General features: G+C 45.3%; 1 protein-coding gene across 2 annotated transcripts in view; it reads left to right on the top strand.

Moving 5' to 3' along the window:
* The first annotated feature begins 610 nt into the window (after window positions 1-610).
* Window positions 611-14768, top strand: part of LOC122063808 (cell cycle checkpoint protein RAD17) — a 39895-nt gene continuing 25737 nt past the window's right edge. For both annotated transcript variants that reach the window (XM_042627520.1, XM_042627521.1), the window contains exons 1-3: window positions 611-812; window positions 958-1222; window positions 3596-3659. In XM_042627520.1, the coding sequence (XP_042483454.1) occupies window positions 1028-1222; window positions 3596-3659 (259 nt within the window). In that variant the 5' untranslated portion in view covers window positions 611-812; window positions 958-1027. The remainder of the gene's footprint in view (window positions 813-957; window positions 1223-3595; window positions 3660-14768) is intronic.

The following is a 14768-nucleotide window of genomic DNA, read 5'->3' as shown; positions in this document are numbered from 1 at the left end:
GGTTGGCATTGAAGGTCAATCATCTTGGCCTTGGAGCATATCTCAACAGCGGATAAAGAGATTCGGCTCCTCGATTCGGCTCCTCTCCTGAGTGGTGATCATCCATGTCTTGCTCATAGTTACCTAGGCGATCGCCATGAGTCCAGGCGACAATCCAACGGCACCCAATGGCTTGTTTTCCATGCCTCTATCAGTACCTCGTTATCCGTGCCTCATTGGGCACCGTTGGATCGTCATCTAGTTACCTGGACAATCGCCACGAGTCCAAGTGACAATCCAGCAACACCCATTGCCTTGTTCTCCACGCCTCTATCAGCACCTCGTTCTCCTTGCATCATTGGGCGCTATTGGATTGTCATCTAGACACATGACGATCATCCATGTAGTTATGGGCCGACCTAGGCAATCACCGCTGAGAAGTCGAGCCGGATCTCAGATGAAGTAACTAAAACTGCTGAAAACTTGATGAGGTAACTTGTAAGATCATGGGTGATGTACACTCTTATTTTTATTGTGGATTCCTATCTGAGGGTTGCAAACTCCGATAGTACCCACTGAGTACTGACTCTTTCTATATCCCTTTTCCACATTATACATTGTCTTCAGGCTTCAGCTTCTCGACTACGCCAACTGAATCATCAGTGTTATGTTAGAACCAAAATAAAACCCGCCCTTTTTCGAACGCTCGATCCTCAAGCTTTGAAATCTCGAAGTCGATTATCTCCTCTGCCACTATTGCTGACGACGCCATTATTATCTATTCTCTCTGCAATCTTCGAATTATTCTTGCTTTTCTACTGCACAGCAATTTGGTGAGTATCGTTTCATCCTCTCTCCAGACATTTAAGTGTTCGTAGATCAAATTGAACTAAGCTCGGTTGGTTGATGTCGTCCTCTCCTTTTTTTTTTTTCTGTATGTTTTTGTTTCTATCCATTACATGGCCTATTTTTTTTCAGATTAAGAGAGGCGTCGTGGAGTTGTTGAGATCATGCTGACTGGAATAGTTAGGTTTTATTCGCCGTGGTGATGGGGAAAAAGCATTTGGTTGTTGTTTCTTCATCAGACGACGAGAAGGGATGTCGTTCACGAAGCGCGAGAGGCAGCAAATCTTCTAAGTCAAAATCAAGAGCTTCTGTTCCTCGTGTGTTGAGAAGTTCTAAGAAGGCCCGCATTTCAAAATCTTTTTCTAGTTCGTGTAAAGAATCCAGTGGAGTAGAAGAGGTATGTTTTATTTTTCCGGGTTTATTCTTCATTTTTTTGGTGACTTTGCTTTACTTATATCTTTATATTTAGTTGGTTTTTAGTGAGCAGCCAGCCCTGTATTGCAAATCAAACTATCTTATTTCCTAAAGAAATTTGTCACCAGGCACCAGATGCCTTTGCAATGATGCCCTTTAAGGTTTAGTTCTAAACAACAATAATTTCCAGAGAACATTATGAGTATAAATAAGACCGGCTTATAATAAGAAAGGGCAAACTAAAAAATTGTGGTACCGATGTAAACAATCAGGATTTGTTGGGTGGGGAAAGTGAATATGTGCTATTAATACTGTTAAATGGGCGTATGTTATTCAGTAGGAAAATAGAAAATGATTGGTTTCTGTTCATCGCATTTTGATGTACAATAGCTTTTTCCCCCTCCTTGGGATTAAATCAATAAATTGGTCATTGTAATTTTTATTCGGCCTTGAACATAATTCATTTAATAATTGAATAAGGAATATTGAGGAACAATGGCATCCAAATCTGCTTCTCCACCCTCACTGAATACCCATACGCATTCGTTGAAACATAAGAACCAACGACGGATCCCGTTTATCCTAAATCGAAATTTGAACCAAATGTTGTTTCAGACAAGGAATTATTTAAGTGACCGGAAGCTGAGGAATTTTCTTTTTTATGGGTTGTGGCCCTTGTGGGTGGGCTAGGAAGGAATTTTCCCACAAATGTTGATGGCTTTGAGTCCCCCCTATCTCTTCTCTTCAGAGAATCTCTTCGGAGAGGGTGAGGTATTGAGATTGATCATATAGAGAGGACCTTTCGAGGGTACGGTGCCCGAACACACTTTCTGTCTTTCTACCAGAGGCCCTCTCTTTTGGAATTGAATCTATAGAGCCCAGAACTGATGAAATTCTTGATGCCACCGCATCGAGCTCGAGAGTGCTCGAATAAGGAAAAACTTTCTACGCTGGTTGCTAAAGTCGAGGCCGAATAAGATTTGCCTCGCCTCCACGCCTCCCTTGCTATTGTAAAATACCATTTGGTGCGAGTGAAAGAGGAGGATGGCTAGGCTATACAAGAATGAACAGACAGTCACCCTTGGACCTAACTTTCTTCCCAAGGCGGTGGGTGGAAAAGATCAGTATGGTAGAGGGACTTTCCCCCACGCAAGGGAGGTGGTTATCCAAGGAAAAATCAAAAGCTGCAGATATATAATGCAATGAAAACAGTGCAGCTTTGCTTGTCACTGTAAACAAGCATCAATTAACTCCAGGTTTCATAGGAGCACGGATTTTCGGCATTTACATAATTACATGAATCTGTTCCACATTTCTGTTCTTTCACTGGACCTTATGATTTCTTATACAAATTGAAGATTTTAAGTCCTCAAGTAGGGTTCTGTAATCCTTTCAATTTTTTTCCCTTTCCTTTTTGTTCTTTTGTGGATGTGGGAAGGGAAATCCTCTGGGTTTCACAGAAAGATTTCTCCTTGACAGCTTGTTAATAAATGACCTTTATGAAACAGCTCATGGGCTTTCATTATATTTCATTAGCAATGGTATACCTTGCTTGATGAAAACACATAAAGGATCATAAAGCTTCTTGTGGGGTCCTTGTTTAGAGTCTTGGGTTGTACCTTGTCTTATAGCCACCACCTAGCATCATACTTTCACGTGGAACTATCAATGCGACAATGCCTTTATTTATTTATTATTTTGATAGGTCATTCTGATCCCACTTTTGACTTTCTTTTCCATTCTGAATTCCACTATTTCCATTTTCTTTTTAAATGTGTCTTCCATGATTGGATTGAATATATCACAGTGTGTACAAGCGTAAAATTCTATGGATCTGGTGAACCTGTCTTCTTTGTATCATAAGCAATCCTAAAACATGGTCTTCTCTGTTCCACTTTCCTCCATCTGGCTCTCTTATTTGGTTCATTGGTTGCTCTCTTGATTTTCTGAATGCTGCTTGCAACTTCAACTGATAATCTTTTACAATTCAGCATCTTGGTTTTGAGTAGTAAGGCTTTTATTGTATTAACATCTATGTTGTAAATTGTGTCTAAGAAGGTGTAGAAAATCCGCAAAACATATCCTATCAGTTTGATTTTTGGCCTTGAGATTTATGATGGTTTTCTGAAAGATGGGTGGTCTAGAATCCCCTCTTTTCTTTGAATGGCCACATTTATAGCACTTCACAGTTGGTAGAGCGTCCTTATGGTCTGTTGGGCAATAGATAACGTAGATTACTCAGGTGAAAAACCAGGCCCAGTGCTGTTTTAAGATATTTGTTCTTACAAAGTGGCTTATCTCCTGTGTTCTTGTAAATATTCCTAACTTGATCTTGTTGCTTGTGTCTTCAATGCAGGTTGGTTTTGATTCACTTAATGAAGATTTTTATGAATGTCTTCAAGGGTTCAAAGTAGTCAGTGGTATGACACTTCAAGAATTTTTGCTATCCTTAATTTTATCCTGCTTCTTGCTGTACTTTGGATTATTTGCTTCCCACATACTGGGGCAGTCAAGAATTTTCAGCAGTCATGACTTTGCTTTTGCTTATATTCTTTTTGTATTGCCTCTGATGTTTTGAGGAAGTAAATGTTGAATATCGAAGTAAAATTAGATTTAGGTCTCCAATCATGCACCTGCACATGGCTGCATGTCTGGGCGCATTGGATTCTGGTGGCTCTTTTGAATATATTAAAAAGGGACCTTTACTGGAAAACCGGGCCAGGATAATGGTTTTCATTGCATGAGAAAAACCAGTAAAGTATAGCCTTGGATGACTTTGGAGGTATATTGAATTCATATTTTCTTCTCCTTAAAAGGTGAAGTTCAAGATCAAGCTGGTGCCCTTATTGCTTGCATGACCTGAGAGGGACCAAGGTTTGACTGAGTACACTATATTTCATCATGGATATATCATCTTCCAATCATTGCATGCTAATATGGATATATATATATATATATATAAATTAAAATTTCCCTTTTAAGATCAAAGCTGGCTGTCTGTCCATCTCTTTTTCTAATGCATTATTTAAGCAAGAATAGAAGAAGAGCCAGTTGTTTTGGGTTTGGTTCATCTTTTTGGGTCATCCTGAACCTACAGTTCAATATTTGTTCAAAATAGACTTAATAAGTCCCCAATGGGTTATATGGGCTTACCATTTTTGGGTCTTCTATTGTAATGAGCCAATTCTATAATCCCAAATATGAGGGATTTGAGTCATATGTGGAATTAGGTGTTAGTTTCTATTTTATAGAGCTTCTTTCTATTTAAGTCTGATTTTGTGCTAGGCAAGGTTATATAACGCGAGGTTCTCCCATATGTTATGAGTGAATGGAGATGGCTTTTGCCCAATTGTTTAGTGGTGATTTAGTTCCCTTATGTGGTGATTCAGTAGGTTGATTGGTATCCTTTCTTTTCTTTGTTTAAGAACTACCAGTGAGTTTTCTGTGGATACAAGTCTCCAGTTTATGTCTTATTTCTTGAGCTGCTATTCTAATCTCCAACCTGTATCAATTTTTTCTATGTTTCAGATCTGGTTTTACTGCTGATGTAGTCTTGTTCAGTCCTTCAGTTCCAAGTTTTTTCGTCAGTTCTCTGCCTAATTCCAAGTGCTGTTACAGCGTTGTTCTTCCTCTTCTTTCTATTTTCGTGCTTGGCTACATGTTACTAAATCTGAATCACTCGCTATTTCTGTCCTCCTTAGTTACTAAATCTGTTTTCATTTTGGTTCTCTCTTGCTATTGCTTGGAGTTTTGATACTATTTTTTTGTAGTTAAATATATGTATGAGGGCGTGGTGACTAGTGTGAGAACCATGGGAGGTCAAGGCAGTGATTTCCCAATTACAATTGTGCTACATCAAGGATAAGCTTTAAGCCCTTATTTGTTTACATTTATCATGGATGATTTAACTAGGAACATTTAAGATGATGTCCCATGGTGTAAGCTCTTTGCCAACGATATTATTTTGGTAAATGAGACAAAAGCAGGGAATAACACAAAGTTGGAGTAAATGGAGATTAACCTTGGAATCAAGAGGTTTTACGATAAGTAGGTCGAAGATGGAGTATATGATGTGTAGCATTGATGGATAATGATATGGTGAAAACTAAGGGGAGAGAGAGAGAGAGAGAGAGATTTCATAAAGTGATTATTTCAGATATCTGGCATTCTGGGGTCAACCATAAATAAAGGTGGCATTGAGGATGATGTTTCATAGGATATTAAAGCGGGATGGATGTAGTTGAGAAGTGCATCCATAATGTTATGTCATCGACGTATTCTTTTAAAGTTTAAAGGAAAATTCTATAGGATTGTCGTTCAACCAGCTATGATGTATGGGGTAGAATGTTGGGTAACTAAGAAGTGTCATATAGATAATGTTGCTGCCGAGAATCCTTGAGGCTGAGGGCCGATCCTGCACAAGCACAGAAAGCAGAGGTCCGGAGGTGGCTCCAGGATTAGTCCTCCGATGCCCAAGTTCGAGACTCGCAGAACAGTGTTTTCATAGGAGTAATGGTGCGAATGTGTGTACTTACCTCGTTCTGCCTTGCAGGTATCCTCTTGTAGGAATATCCCTAGTAGACTCCTACTGGGATACGTCCCTCCTCTTCTGAAGGGATTGGGATGGTTTGTTAGAAGACTCCTCCTTGCGAGCCCTATGATTCCTCAGGGAATATTCCCTTGAGGAGCGGAGTCCTAGTATGACTATTTTTGGGGAGAAGTTTGGGTTCCTCTGCTGCATCCGAAGCTGGGCATACACACGTGGCAATGTGCCATGTGCCCATGTCTGACTGGATGGTTTATTTTGTGCGTATCAGAAGCCCCCTTACTACCACTGAGGAGTTTTTCCAGTGGGAGTAACATCTTTTTTCTTCTTTTTTAAGTGCTCCTTTGGCACTTTCCGTTCGGCTTCTGCCTTTGTCCTGACCGATGGGGCCTTTCCGTTCGGCTTTGGCCTTCGTCCTGACCAAGGGGAGCCCCATCGGTCAGGTCCGCTCAGCTTTGGCCGAACCCTTAACCGAGGGAGGAACCTTTGGTTAGGTCCGCTCGGCCTTGACTTGAGCCCCCAACAGAGGGAGAAACCTTTGGTCAGGTCTGCTCGGCCTTGGCCTGAGCTCCCAACCGAGGGAGGACCCTTCGGTCAGGTTTGCTCGGCCTTGGCCTAAGCCCCCAACCGAGGGAGGACCCTTCTGTCAGGTCCGCTAGGCCTTGGCCTGAGCTCCCAACCGAGGGAGTTGACTTTGGCCTAAGCCCCCAACCGAGGAAGGACCCTTCAGTCAGGTCCGATCGGCCTTGGCCTGAGCCCCCAACTGAGGGACGACCCTTTAGTCAGGCGAGGTCGGCAGACGGCGGCTTGTGCGCCTGGCCTATGTGTCTCAGGAATCGTTATTGATGACGTGGCATGGCCATTAATGCTCGGGCAGTTGTACCATTTTTCTTCCCTTTATAAGAGATTGTGGTCATTTGTGGGCCATTATTGTTTTTCCTTTAGAGAGCCTTCGGTTTTGGTTTCGGTTTCGGTTTCAGTTTCACCTTCTTTCCATCGTTCGGTTCCACCAGTTTTCCATAAGTGTCCGATGTCTAGTTCTGTTGGGTATAGTTCTTTGCCCTCAGAGAGAATGACATTAAACTGAAGGGGTCGACACTCTGGGGACACCCAAGGGATGTCCTTGGATTCTTTGTCGGACTCACCCTCTTCCGACGATTCGTCGTCTGTGGCCACACCATCTGGGTCCCAGGGTGGTTCGAACAGCGAGGGGTTCAGAGAAAGGGTACTTGAGTCTCATGCCCAAACCCAGGAGTCCCTAGATGTGGAGGCTTGTAATGTCGTTTCCACCATGGACAGGCCTGAACTCGAGGAATTGAAGGTCTCTTGTAGTATTTCGGGCGCAATTGTGCTCCAAACACTAAAACTGATAGATAGGGCCACCTATAGGAACCCTGAGGAGCTATGCTTATATAAGGAAGCTTTCAGAGCTGGCCTTTGGCTCCCTTTCCATCCCTTTTCTGCCCAAGTGTTTCAACACTACAGGATCTGCCCGACATAGCTAATGCCAAACGGATGGCGGCAGATGCTAAGTTTTATTATCTCCTCTCTCGGCATCGGCGACCCCTCTCCCTTCCCCTCTTTGTCAATTGTTTTCTTCTTCAGGACAGTAAGGGGGTTTCGGGCTGGTACTATTTCAGCACTCGAAAAGATCTTTGGCTGCTGAATGGTTACCCTACGTCGATCCACGGCTGGAAGGAGAAATTCTTCTTCGTGAGGTCGTCGGAGGGGGTGCCCTTTGGCACAGTCTGGGACATCCCCGATCTGAGGATGGTGAACTCTGCACCTGCCCTCTTAGGGACAGACGCGGAGTCAATGGCGATGGCGAGGCATCAAAGAACTTGTCCTCCGGTTGAGTCCAATAGTCTCAAATCGGATGTTGTTTTGTTCAGATTCGGGCTTAGCCCGGTGAGTCCTAGGCCTTGGCCTGAATTTGTTTTGGCTTCGGACCTTCGTTCTTTTTACTGACTTTCTTTATTTTATTTTTCCTTTGTAGTGGAAATTTCCAGGGCTAAAGCCAGGGCTGCTGCTGTCGAGAGGCAGGCCCAGATGAAGGAGGCTAGAGCGCGAGAGGCACAGTTGCAGTAGCAGAAACAGAAGGAGAAGAAGAAGGGAGCTTCTACCTTCGAGGCTCCCTCTAAGAAGAGAGCTAGAGTTAAAGACCCTACTTTCGATGCTGTCCAGGCACTTGCTGCTCCTGGCTGCACCATATCGCCCCCTAGTGCTGTTTTTCCTGGTACCGACTTTCGAAGTCCGAGGGCGAGCCGAGTTTGGGCCGAAGTGGGCTTTGTCCCTCACTGGTCTGTCAAAGAGGACGACACCCTTTCTGTTGGGCGAGTAGTTCGGGAGTTGGTGCAAAAGGGTAGCCTTCTGAGAGATGCTGCCAAAGCTCAGGGCCAAGGGACCGTGGCCATGATCACCAAGGCCTGCGTCTCTATGGTAGGGGTAAGATTCGGCCCTCGGCTTCTTATTCCTTTTGTCTTTTTTTTTTTCCTTTTATTGATTGTGGGTGTTATTGAGGCTTAAAACCAAGTGGGCCAATTGACGATCCGAGCTGAGGCTCTGGCGCGAGACCTCGAGGCATCCGAACGTGAGAAGTCGGTTCTTGAGAACGAGCGTACTGTCCTCGTTGAGAAGGTGAAGCATTTGGAGGCCAACCTCCTTCAGACCCGTCAGGAGTGCGACCGCAAGCTTTCAGAGCTAAAGGCGCAGATAACCGTGAGGATGCAGGAAGCTGAGGTCCAGGGGTCAACTGGTACAAGGCCTCTGAGGAGTTCCGAGAGGAGGTCAAGTGCGTCATTGCCCCTGGGTTTACCATGGGCCCCACCGAAGTCCGAGACTGGATCCTTGAGCATTATCCTGAGGTCTCTTTTGAGGGGAGCGGTCTCATCTTCAAGGAAGAGGGTGATAGAGCAGCTCCAACTGCTACCGAAGTGGCCAACAAAGAGGAGAGCAGTGGTGAGGATAAGGAGGTTCAGCACTTCAGCTACAGCGTGAGGTGCCTCTGACTCACGACCACGACGGCTTTGACCGAGATATTCCCAACCTTGCAGAGGATGAGGCTACACATTTAACGGACGGTCCGTGAGGCTGCTTTTGCTGTGTTCCTTTCGGCCTTCGGGCTTGGTTTTATAATTTGAGGCTTTTGGCCCTCTTTTGCTTTTTCCTCCTTTTTGTCTGTTGCCTTCGGGCCTTTTTCAATGTAATTTTGTCATTTGGGCCATTTAATTAATTAACACCTTTCCCCTTCGGGTTCTCATCCCCTTATGATGTTTTCGACTCTTAATGATTGATCGAATTCGAAGGACGACCTAGGTATGTCTTGGCCCCAATGTCAGGGGCTTTAAGACTAACACTCCCTTTCATATGAATTTTTCTAAGTATGATATGTGCTTCGACCAATCCTGAGTACGAGGGGTGGCTCAGGTATGTCTTCGGTTCACTGGCAGGAGTATGAAGGCCGAAGCTCCTATACAGTAGATTTTCCTAAGTGTTGTATTTCTTTTCAGCTTCAGCCACAGAGGCTTCCTTCATGTCCAAAGGTTGAGGGGTGCTGTTGGCGGCCTTTTCCCTCTTTTTATGACTTTGGATGAGCCCTTCGGCTATCTCTCAACCTGTGAATGAAAAGGAATTTCCAGTGTAGGGCCAAGTTGTGACTTCAGTGAGGTCCGCTTTGCCTTGGCCCAAGCCCCTGCCGAGGGATTACCCTTCGGTCAGGTCTGCTTGGCCTTGGCCTGAGCCTCCAACCGAGGGAGGTCCCTTTGGTCAGGTCTACTAGCCCTTGACCTAAGCCCCCAACTGAGGGAGGACCCTTCTGTCAGTCTGCTCGGCCTTGGCCTAAGGCCCCAACCGAGGGATGTTTTTTAGTCATAGCCATTATCCAGAATCAATTGCCATGAATCAACTTTTTTTTTTTTTAATAAAAGTCCTCCGGAACATTCGGGGATGAGAAACTACAAATTGAGAGTACTTTAAAAGGTAATGTACTAGGAGTTCAAAAATTAAAAAAACAATACTAAGTAAATATGCATTTTTCTACTACTGATAGAATTTCCTCAGGTTCTTCGAGTTCCATGGCTGGGGTACCCTTTCTCCCCCCGTAGTTTCCAGGTGATAGGAGCCTGGTCGTATTACCCTGGTGACTCTGTAGGGTCCTTCCCAATTTGGAGCTAGTTACCCTTGGTGCTTCGGATCTGATACCTCCGTTCTCCTCAGGACGAGATCTCCAGTTCTGAATTTGTTTCTGCGGACTTTGGAATTGTAATGCCTTGCAACCTTCTGCTGGTAAGCTGCAATCCTTTCCTACGAGTCTTTGCGTACTTCATCCAGGAAGTCCAGATTAGCTCGAAGCCCCTCATCGTTTTTGCCTTCTTCGTAGTACTGAACTCGATGGTTCATGACTCCTATCTCAACTGGGAGTACAGCTTCGGTGCCGTAAGTTAAATTGAAGGGTGTTTCTCTGGTGGTTGACCTTTCAGTTGTTCGGTAGGCCCAAAGGATGCTGTGTAGTTCGTCTGTCCATTGCTCCTTGGCATTATCCAGTCTCTTCTTTATTCCTTGGCGTAAGGTACGATTTGTTACCTCCGTTAATCCGTTGGTCGATGGATAACCGACGGATGTGTTCCTGTGCTCAATGCCGTGGGCCTCACAGAACAAACCAAAAGTTGGATTGGCGAATTGAGTTCCATTGTTTGTTACTATCACACGGGGGATCCCGAATCGATAAACCACCGCCCTCTCGAAGAAATCCCTTACCTTCTCTGTTATTTTGGCCAGTGCTTCGGCTTCTGCCCACTTTTTGAAGTAGTCTACTATCACCACAATAAATTTTCTTTGCCTCGTAGCTAGTGGGAATGGCCCTAGGATGTCCATTCCCCACATGGCGAACGGTATAAGGCTTGACAGGGAGGAAAACTTGGTGGCATGCTGTCGAGGGACGGGGGCGAACATTTGGCACTTCACGCACTTCCTGATGAATTCCTCAGCATCTTTCCTTATGGTTGGCCAGAATAGGCCTTGCCGCAACACTTTGTGGGCCAAGGCCCGGGCCCCCAGATGTTGGCCTCATATACCTTCGTGCACCTCTCGGAGAGCATATTCAACATCGTTGGGGTCCAAGCACTTCAGATATGGCATGGTGAACCCTATTTTGTCCAGCGTTTCGTCCTTCAGTAGGAATTGTGCTCATCTTATGTGTACCTTCCTGGCCTCGTCCCTATCCTCCGGGAGCATCCCCTCCTTCAAGTATTTAACTATGGGATCCATCCAGCTGGGGTCGTTCTCACCGATGGGTATTACTTCCTAGGGACTCTTGGTGCTCGGTTGGGGTAATACCTTAAAATATACCGAGCGTCCTAGTTCCATATAATCTGAGATGGCTAATTGCGACAATGCGTCTGCACTAGCATTCTACGCCCGTGGTACCTGCTTCACCTCGAATTCCCTGAAAGCGGTCATTTTTTCTCGTACCTTCGTCAAATATTCGACCATCCTCTGTTCCTTTACCTCATAGTCACCATTCACTTGCCGTACTACAAGCTGGGAGTCGCTGTGCACCACCAGCTCTTGTACCATCAAAGCCTACGCCAGATTGATCCGGCTATCAGTGCTTCGTATTCGGCTTTATTGTTAAAGGCTCTAAAGTCGAACCGCAGAGCGTATTCAATTTTGAAACCTTCGGGCCTAATTAGTATGATTCCCACACCACTTCCTGTTCTGTTAGACGCTTCATCCACATACAATACCCAAGCCTTGGCTTTCTGAGCCTCGACAGGCTCCTGGGGTTCATCTGGGAGCATTGTCTCGGCTATGAAGTTTGCCAGGGCTTGTGTTTTAATGGCGGTCTTTGGTTTGTATTGGATGTCAAATTCTTCCAACTCTATAGCCTAATTTACCAACCTGCTGGACATATCCGGCTTCTATAGTATCTTCTTCAGGGGTTGGTCCGTGAGCACACATATTGTGTGTGATTGGAAATAGGGTCTTAGCTTTCTTGCCGCTATCATAAGGGCGTATGCCAACTTCTCCATCTTTTTGTACCTTGTTTCTGCATCCAACAAAGTTCAGCTAACATAGTATATCGGCCGTTGTCTTCCCTCTTCTTTTAGTAGTACCGCTCTTACTGCCAAAGCCGATACGGCTAGGTATAACTGCAAAGTTTCCCCAGTGTTTGGCTTTGTCAGCAGTGGGGGTGTCGCAAGGTACTCCTTTAGTTGCTCGAAGGACTTTTTGCACTCCTCTGTCCACTCGAATTTCTTAGATCCCTTCAGGGTCTTGAAGAAAGGAAGGCACTTATCAGCTGACCGAGACAAGAATCGTCCCAGGGCGGCGATTCTGCCCGTCAGCTCCTGGACTTGCTTCACATTCTAGGGGGACTTCATATCTTGGATGGCCTGTATTTTCATCAGGTTGGCTTAAATCCCCTTTTTCGAGACGATGAAGCCGAGGAACTTCCCCGATGTCACACCAAATGCACACTTTGTTGGGTTCAGCTTCATGCTGTATTGCCTCAATACTTGGAATGTTCGCTCCAGGTCTCGGATATGGTGTTCTGCCTTTGGGCTTTTCACAAGCATGTCATCCAAGTACACCTCTATGGTCTTGCCAATCATTTCCTTGAAGATCTTGTTCACTAATCTTTGGTTAGTGGCTCCTGCGTTTTTTAACCCTGAAGGGCATTACTTCATAGCAATACAGTCCCCCTTCGGTTATGAAGGACGTATTTGGGACATCGGCCTCCCACATCTTGATCTGATTGTACCCTGAGTACGCATCCATGAAGCTTAATGCCTCATGTCTTGAAGTGGCATCAATGAGAAGGTCTATCTTCGGAAAGGGGTAGTTGTCCTTTGGGCAGGCCTTGTTCAAGTCCATGAAGTCAATACATATTCTCCATTTCCCGTTTGCCGTCGGGACCATCACCACATTGGATATCCATTCGGGGAATCGGATTTTGCGGATGAACTTGGCCTTCAATAATTTTTCTACCTCTTCATTTATCTTATGCTGCCTCTCAGGGGCGAAGGTTCTCTTCTTTTGCTGCATTGGCTTCTTAGTCGGATTAACACTCAGATGATGCTCTATTACTTCTCGAGCTATCCCAGGCATGTCCGAGGCTGACCAAGTGAAGAAGTTGGAATTGTGCTGGAGGAATGAGATATTTTTCCATTGTTGCCTCGGCATTAAAGCCCCAACTTGGAATTGACGAGTATTGTCCCCTTTTTTAACATCAATTTGGATTAGGTCCTCAGTCGGTTCCCCTCTTTGGTGGTTGGTGTCATCGTGTAGGTCCTCTATTGGGAGTGCATCGCCTGCCTTTTCTTTTCCTCACAGGATAGTGGCATAGCACTTTCGAGATTCTTCTTGATCACCTCAGCATTCGCCGACCCCGTTCTTGGTAGGGAACTTCATCTTGAGATGAGGTGGAGACGACAACTTCTAGCAGTTTCAAGCCAACTTTTCCCAATATGGCATTGTATGTAGAAGTGATGTCGACCACGAGGAAGTTTATTATAACCGTGACTTGGTGGTCTCTCGTGCCGGCTCTCACTGGTAATTCGATTGAACCTTCTACTTTGACTTGGGCACCCGAAAACCCTTGTAATGGGTGTTCAACCTTCTTCAGCTTTTCTTTGTCCATGCCCATCTTTTGGAAGGCTTCGAGGAACAAGATATCAGCTGTGCAGTTGAGCTGCCGTTATCCACCAAGATCCTCTTTACTCTGCAATTGGCTAGGGTCATAGTGATTACGAGGGCATCGTCGTGAGGCGTCTGCACTCTTTCCAGATCATTGTCCTAAAAGGAGATAACCGTCCCCGTCTTTGCCTCTTATTTGACCATTCGGCCACATGTACACTTCTTGCATAGACTTTTGCTTTCTTGGCTGAGACAGAACTTTTTCCTGCGGCCAACCCTCCACTGATAGTGGCTATGACCCTGGTTGGGCTTTTCTAATCGTCCTGGTGGTGAGGGTCGGCTTCTTCAGGTGTCCGGTCTCTTCGCCATTCTCGATTGCCTCTACTGGCTGGCCCCCTCCTTTCCTGGCGACCCCTTCCATTCCTCTGGCGGTTGTCCTGTTGGTCATTGCCATCTTAGGCGTCTTCCTTTTCGTGTTCTACAAATCGACCTAGATATCCTCTTTAGATCATACTCTCTATTTCACCCTTCAGGTGCCAGCACTCTTAGGTGTCGTGGCCATGGTCCCTGTGGAAGTGACAATATTTGTCCATGTTGCGTCTTTCGGGATGTTGCCCCATCTTCCTTGGTCATTTTAGGGCTCTGGTATCCGAGGAGTCTTTTATTTGCATCAACACATCAGTCCTCCTCCAATTTAGGGGTGCGTACCTTTCAAATTTCCTTGGTGGACTGGGTGCCCGATCACGTTTAAACTTTCGTCTCTTGCCCTTGGAAGGCTTATTCTCCTCTCTTGAAGTCCTTTTCTTCCCGGCTTTCCCTTTGGCTTCTTCGTCAGCCTGAAGGGTTTCTTCCATTTGAATGTATTTATTGCATCGAGCCCTCAACTCAGCCAGGTTCCTCGGTGTATGCTTCGTTAGAGATCTTTTTAATTCTTTGTCTTTGATGCCTCCCAAAAGGGTCGTGAACTCTTCCTCGGGTCTAACCCTTTGATCGTGATCTTCTCTTGCTGGAATCGTTTCATGTAACCTTGCAACATCTCCCCCTCATACTGTTTGACGTGGGTCAGATTCAATGTAGTCTTTTGAAGGGGTTGGCTGTTGGAGAATCCCTTCACGAAGAAGTAGCTTAGGTCACTGAAGCTGTGGATTGACTTTGTCAACAGGCGATTGTACTATAGCCTTGTCGGCCCTCTAAACGTCAAAGGCTAGGCGCCGTACATGATGTTTTTCGAGACTCAGTGGAATTGCATTGCGACTTTGAAGCCTTCCAAGTGATCGACGGGGTCCCTAGACCTGTCATACGTGTCATATTTGGGTAGGCAAAACCCAACCAGGAGCGGATCCCTCAT

This window comes from Macadamia integrifolia, unplaced genomic scaffold (genome assembly GCF_013358625.1).
Source record: "Macadamia integrifolia cultivar HAES 741 unplaced genomic scaffold, SCU_Mint_v3 scaffold1458, whole genome shotgun sequence".
Lineage (NCBI taxonomy): Eukaryota > Viridiplantae > Streptophyta > Magnoliopsida > Proteales > Proteaceae > Macadamia > Macadamia integrifolia.
This window is presented reverse-complemented; position numbering and strand designations above follow the sequence as displayed.